The 7,111-nt window shown below is 39.1% G+C and overlaps 2 protein-coding genes across 2 annotated transcripts in view; both read left to right on the top strand.

Annotated features, from left to right (window-relative positions):
• Positions 1-4,119, top strand: part of mtrf1l (mitochondrial translational release factor 1-like) — a 6,348-nt gene extending 2,229 nt beyond the window's left edge. Inside the window, exons 4-8 of the mRNA XM_032540917.1 lie at positions 287-365; positions 875-1,038; positions 1,535-1,652; positions 2,628-2,764; positions 3,211-4,119. Of these exons, the coding sequence (XP_032396808.1) occupies positions 287-365; positions 875-1,038; positions 1,535-1,652; positions 2,628-2,764; positions 3,211-3,420 (708 nt within the window). The 3' untranslated portion in view covers positions 3,421-4,119. The remainder of the gene's footprint in view (positions 1-286; positions 366-874; positions 1,039-1,534; positions 1,653-2,627; positions 2,765-3,210) is intronic.
• A 484-nt stretch (positions 4,120-4,603) lies between these two features.
• desi2 (desumoylating isopeptidase 2) overlaps positions 4,604-7,111 on the top strand; it is a 17,794-nt gene continuing 15,286 nt past the window's right edge. The window contains exon 1 of the mRNA XM_032540918.1: positions 4,604-5,273. Within this exon, the coding sequence (XP_032396809.1) occupies positions 5,226-5,273 (48 nt within the window). The 5' untranslated portion in view covers positions 4,604-5,225. The remainder of the gene's footprint in view (positions 5,274-7,111) is intronic.

The raw sequence follows: 7,111 nt of genomic DNA on the forward strand, positions 1-7,111 counted from the left end.
TAATGCATATTTATTTAGAGAGAGAACAATAAATAAATCAATACATTTCATAATAAGTTAGACACATTGGTACCCATGTAAATTGGTAATTGCAACACACAGAAAGGAATGTTTTCTTGGGAATGCCTCTGCTTCAATAACACCATATGATTTTACATCAGGACAACACAGACCATTAGATAAAGAGGGATTCAAGATGTGAAGAAGAGAGAGTGCTCATAATGAAGCAACACAAAAAAACTAAATTTTTTCTTTGTATTTAAATGCTGACTTGTCTCCTCTGAAGGTGTTTGACATGTACCAGGGCTACGCTCAGCACCACGGCTGGTCCTTCGACATCCTGGAGCACATGACCAGCGAAATAGGTCAGCGGACAAAGACACTTGTAATTATAGCCACGTTAAGGGCTCAGTTTACCCGGAACATACCAAACAGGTTTCCAACACATTTCAGTTGTCTCCTCAGTAATATCGAGGTGGCGACATCTCAGTTGTTGCTATCTTAAAGGCTTAGTAAAAGAAACAGAAACTGGCTCAATTTGTGTCTTTTTAAAGACAATACTATTTATGTATGTAAACACCTTAACTGGGTTGGAGTGTGATTAAGACAGATGGTGAATCATAGTGGACAAACACACATTTTAGTGTTTTATCTAGTGACTGAAAGTAATAAGTAAGTAATCCTGTGCCACAGACTTGGATTGGCCAGTGAGGTATACCCTGTGTGAAAAAGAGACAGCAGTAGAAGTGTCACATGTATTTTTTAAGGAGGCTGGAAATGTATACACTTAAATAAACATTTAAAATAACTACATGTAATTGCTACCAGTCACCAGTAACATTTTAGTAGGTACTTATTGCTAACCTATGACCAGGTGGACTACGTCACGCCTCGGCCAGCATCAGCGGCCCTCAGAGCTACAAGAGGATGAAGTTTGAGTCTGGAGTCCATCGAGTTCAGCGGGTTCCCAGGACTGAAAAACAGAGCAGAATGCACACCAGCACCATGACGGTGGCTGTACTGCCCCAACCCACGGAGGTACAGCTTTACATGATGGATGGATGGCAATCCAGTTTTAAAAACCCAGCTTTCCTACAGGAATCATTACAGATTAAGTAAAACAAAAACAGAAAAACATTTGGAGAGTATCTTGTTTCGTTAATATGACATTCCCTGTTGAAATGAGATGTTGGATGGAATTCTTTTCTGAATTGCGCACTAATGGCATATACATATCCCATATCCCACAGTGAATATTACTTTGTGTGAAAGCACTAAACTATGTGAGGTTTCATTGGTTGTTGTAATTTTGGCATTTATTGATAAATCGATCTATTGTGAGCATCGTGAAATCCAACTGAAAAAAAAATTCTTTTGTTCAAATAATGGTGCTTGTTTTGGCCTCTATTCTTTATTTTAACACTGCATTTACCATGCAGGTAGGATGTATAGGAGTAGGTTTGTTCTTCTGCACATATACTGTTAATTTAGATGTCCTGTAAGTAAACTACGGATGTTTGTGTTTTCTTGTCAGATCTCTTTCACTATAAACCCAAAGGACCTGAGGATAGAAACTAAGAGAGCGAGTGGAGCTGGAGGCCAACATGTCAACACCACAGACAGTGCAGTCAGAATAGTCCATCTGCCTACAGGTAAAAAAAGCCCCTTGCGTTATAATAGATAGAACATACGTTGCAGTTTAGCTTATTACACAGTGGGACAAGAACAGATCCTTAGCCCATCCCCAAGTGGAAAAACATGTTTAGCCTTTGTTGGCTTCATTTCTACTTTACGTTAAGCTTATAAAGCTTGACAGATTGTATTTATGATCCTTAAGTGATATATCGACACTGTGCACCACAGTACTGTTAATAAAATAACATGATAGAGTGTGGAAAGGTGCAATTTAACACAACAAAGAGCCAAGGCCAAGCCATTTGTAATTTAGATTTCTTGTTTTAAATTTCTCCGTAAGTGAAAAGGCTACTTCTTTCTCTTCCCATGTCATTTCCTGAATGTTAAGGTTTCAAACAGCATTTTTGTTTTTATCAATGTAGGAAATAGATACAGACCGAAGCCATGTCAGAGTTGCTTGATGTGGCCTGAATCTGTATTTTTGACCAAATACCTTAATATCAATATTGCGGTGACATTGTAGGGTTGACTATTGGTGCTTTCATAAAACATTGACAGTTTTTATAATGTGGATATAATGATTAGGTGAGTAAAGGCAAATAATACAACAGCTAGAACACTCTTGTAAGTTCTGAAAATGGCATTACTTTCCTGTAATGTACCCTTTAAAAACAGAAAAAGACGACACTTCTGTCACATTCCGATAGTATGATATCCAAAGTTTAAGACAATATGTAGCCTCATATATCAAAATCAATATATGTCCCAGGCCTAGCCTGAAGCCAAGTCAGTTCACTTTCAGCTAAACAAAACGTTTCAGAGGTGTTATAAGGAGTTGCAATATTTTAGTTTCTTCACATGAGGTTCTATGTTATATGTTTAACAATCAAAGATAGTTTAAGTGTTGCATGGGTTCTCTGAAGAGTTGGTATGAAATGAGTATAACTTACCCACATAAGAATAGTACTTTAATACTTGTGTGTGTTTGTTAGGCGTGGTTGCAGAGTGCCAGCAGGAACGGTCACAGATAAAGAACAAGGAGAAAGCCATGAAGGCTCTGAGAGCAAAACTGTACAGCATGAAGCTAGAGGAGGAGACTAGCAAACGCTACAACCAGCGTAAAATACAGGTAAGACACAGTAAGATCTGTACAGTATAATGTGATCTACAGGTGGAGACATTAAAGTATTATATAAAATGCATGTGAGGAAAGTGATGGTTTCTTTTCAAAATATGAATAACGTTTATTTGTGAAACATCTAGGACATTGAATTTTATTACGTTACCGTTACTTAAATAACATGTTATTACCTCCAAAAAATGAATGAATAAATCACTAAAAGCACCACATATTTGAAAGTAATTTTGAAGCCTATGCAGTTTGCTAAAAAGAAGTAGAAGGAATAAAAGGTGCAAAATGAAGGCAGCAAGACCAAAAGAATGCAAAATTAAGATAGAATATACAATTCAAAATGTAAACTAAATAATGTCTTACATATTTTAAATCTTAAATCAACCCCTGGCCCCCTGGACACTTGAGCCATTTTCTTCTTCACCCTCATCTTTCACCTCCAGATCGGCACCAAAGGCAGATCAGAAAAGATTCGAACCTACAACTTTGCCCAGGACCGTATAACGGACCACCGTATCGGCATGACAGTGCACGACATTAAGAGCTTCCTGTTGGGAGAGGATCTGCTTGACGAGATGAACTCCGCGCTACAGGAATTCTCAAACCAGGAGATGCTTGCAGAACTGCTGGGAGAAAACAACCAGGACAGCTGATAAATTTGGATCTGATGAATTTGGATCTGACAAATATGGATTGTGATCGAATGGAAACTTCTTGCTACATGTTTTAGCAAAGCATGCTAAACACTCTAGCATTGGTAATTCCTACGCCGCTTCAAATCCTGCAAGAAAAACTGATATAAAGGACCATGATGGATTAAAAGGGTGACCAAATCTTAATGCTTCTGACAAACAAAACAAGTATAACCACTTTAATTTCTGTACGCATGTCCAGTGTTGGACAGTGACAGCAGTGTCAGCACAAACATAAAAGTGGTTAATAAAATGACCCAACTATGGAGTGATCATAACACATGATCTGTAATAGTGTCTCATTAGTTGATAATTCCCACCAACACCTGATTTTCTGTTTCTGTTTACAATTATTCAGCAGCATGTGATGCAGACAAATTTAATGCTATTGAGCCTTTATTAAATATCGTCAGATTTTGCAAATGTTGCATAATATGGACACTCAAACTGAGGTTGGGCACTGATGTTGAGTGATAAGGCCTGATTTGCAGTCAGCATTCCATGTCATCCCCAAGGTGTTGGATGGGGTTGACTTCAGGGCTCTGTGCAAGCCAGTTAGGTTCGTTCAAACTAAACTGGAAAAACCATATCTTTATAAATTCAGTTTTGTGCTTCTGATTCTGTCATGTTAAAATAAGAAAAGGGGAAAGTTGAAACCATGCTAATGTCCAAATTGTCATATATGGCTGAAACTGATGATTATTTTTGTGATAGAGTAATCTGTGGATTATTTTTGTGAATAATAGATACATTTGTGTGTCTTTAAAATATCAGGAAACCTAAGAAGAAAAAAAAAAATAGCTTCCCAAAGCCCAAACTGACTGAATTCAAATTGGTTGTTTCCCCAGCAGCAGCACACTAGTTAACTGTTAAACTAACAACACCAGCAAGTATTCACATGTGAAAAGCTGAAACCACAGAATGATTTGGCAGTTTTGCTATAATAAATGACTCAAATTTCCCTTAATGCAATTAAGGAACCTGTCCCAACAATCCCAGTGCAAATGTACGCTAACGTCTGTCCACATACTTTTGGCTACAACGTGTAGTTTCTTCTTTTTGGTTTAGTTCAAGATCATTAAAGGGGGCTGTTTTTAATTTAACTACGTCACCCACAATGCTCAGAGCACCAAGGATGATTAAATGAGTGTGGATTCATCGTACCGCTCTGCTCGCCTCGCTCGCCCACTCTCGTCTTGTCGTCCAATTTTTCTTCCAGCAGTCGCATCCTGTCAGCCAGCTCCAGCGCAACCGTTAGCTAGCTAATAGGGGAGTAGCAATTCATTCTCCCTGAGAAATTCTGTCTTTGATACCTCAGCATTGGGTCATTTTGGCTGAATAAATCTTTTGGGAAAATGAATTTGCATTTTTTCTGTGCCAACACGCCTCCTAGAAGACAACCCTCCCTCCGTAAAGTCTACTTTTTCACTTCGACCTCGGTAACGGTAGCCGAACGGGGAACGTTGTAGCAAAGCAGTTCGTTTCGACCGCCGCTGCTTCTCCGTAACGGGGAGGATTTGGACAAAGCCAGTCAGATGTTGGACGGTAAAAATATCCTCGGAAATAAAACCTTTCAACACCGTGTTGTGAAATTGAATTATCAAGCTGATCATCTGTCGTGAAAGTGCCAGGAATAAGGGGACGAGTGAGGTATATTTTTGGAGGTCCGAGAGTTTGGAGCCCGCTCCGAAGGAAGGGCTAACGTGAGGGGTGTGCAGAGGAGGAAGACCCGCAGAGAAGAAGGGACGTAGGGGGACAAAAGCCTGATGCCAGTGATGGCAAACGAGCCGATCATCCTGAACGTTTATGATATGGTAAGTGGTTAAGAGAACAAGAAAGATGGATGTTGTATTTCTTCTTTGCTATACTTTATCCAAGTGACGTTACTGGGTCAATCGTGTATTGTTTTCTCGACAATGCCAGGACGTAACGCCCAACTCCATTATATATATAAAATATAAAAAATACGTTTGAATGCAGCGTTAGTTATCAACAGCTAAAGATGAAAATCAAAGACTGGAGATGTTTTTTTTTCAAATAAATATGATGAACCACTCTTCAATTCGACATACATCCACAACAACAGACTGCTTATTGTAATACAATTTAACCTTTAGGAATTACTTCACCACATACAGTACAGTAGAAGGAATCTGTAAACAAAGTGTTTTCGAATCGGGCCACCAGGTTAAGCCGTTCTAAAAAAGTTTTGAAAAATAACTTGAAACTCATAGCAGTCTCTTTGTAACAGTTAGAGAATGAGCCAGAGGTTAAATTTGAGTCACTATGTAGTCACCTTGAAGGATTGAAGCAGTACGGAGGGGGAGTGAAAATCGGCTGATCTGTTGATGAATCATTGATTGATATGGATTCCCTGTGGTGGATAGATTAACAAGTAAAGGGAGTGTTTTTTTGCCATATTGGGGTTAGGGAATGAAAAAAGTTATCTCAATGGCTTCCCCCCCTCCATGCCTTGTAAAAGTCTACAAGATATCAAGAAATATCGTGGAGATCATTTCATTCCTGACTCAACAAAGATCCTCTTTTTTTTTAATCTGATTTATTGCTGTTGTGTTCCCTTCCAGCTGATGGTACATATCATCACATGCCTCAGGTCAGAAGGTTGAAGGTTGTTTAAATGGATTACATTGAGAGCTACATTCATTACACGGACATTGACTCTTTACCAACATATTTCCTTGTTGTATACATTAGTAAAGTGCACATGATCTATAGTAGCATAACGGTGTGTGAAATTTCAAACTTGGCTTTGATAGCATAAGTACAATTCCTGCTCATATTTATCCCCATAATTACTGTATATGTTCCACTCATTTCTCTTTCCTTCCTCCATTGATTCACACTCTTCTTTCCTTCATCCCTTTCTTTCCTACCTTTCCTTTTCACATTCTGTCATCCCCTTGTCTCCTCTCTACTCCTTTTCTTTCCTCCCTCCCATCTCTTTCTCCCCTCCACCCCCTTTCTTTCACTTACCCGAGTTTTCCACTTGACTTGCAGTCTACATTAGTTTCTTCTCTGTAAACAACTGAAGAGGTTTTATCTCTGTCTGATGTCCATCCATGTAAATGGCTGCAGGGGCCTTGCGCTTTGCACTCTTTCACAAGCAAGGGCTTACAAAAGCTGCTCTAACAAACACATGTGTAACTTGAATTTACAGTCATGGGCACTCTGGTGTTTTCATTGATTTGTTGAGGCTTCCGTTGTCATCTAGTATACTGAGGTAAAGATTTTGAGTGTGTAAAGAGTATTTGGGAGAATGCACATTGTACTTATTAGAACTTTGTGGTTTGTAGTTTTTTGCTGGTGCATGCAAACCGACTCACACCCATATCTATTTTTGGTGTTGTGCATTTTTGCGTCTGCTACTGTGGGAACAAGGTTTTGGCTGGTTTGCAGTGGCGTTTGAGTGCTCAATGAACACATTGAGGCAATGGCTGCGGTCCATTCATTCAATCCTCTACCTTAAACACTTCCTCTGTCTATTGATTAAGCTGTTCTGACCTGAGTACTGAGTAGGATAAGCAACCGACTGGCTGCATGCTTACTGACTGACTGGTAGACTCTCTGTTGGCTAGTTGGTTAACTGACTTGCAGAAAACAAAAGAGCAGGGATTGATGATGCCTTAATGTC

Source organism: Etheostoma spectabile, chromosome 17 (assembly GCF_008692095.1).
Source record: "Etheostoma spectabile isolate EspeVRDwgs_2016 chromosome 17, UIUC_Espe_1.0, whole genome shotgun sequence".
NCBI classification, from domain to species: Eukaryota; Metazoa; Chordata; class Actinopteri; order Perciformes; family Percidae; genus Etheostoma; species Etheostoma spectabile.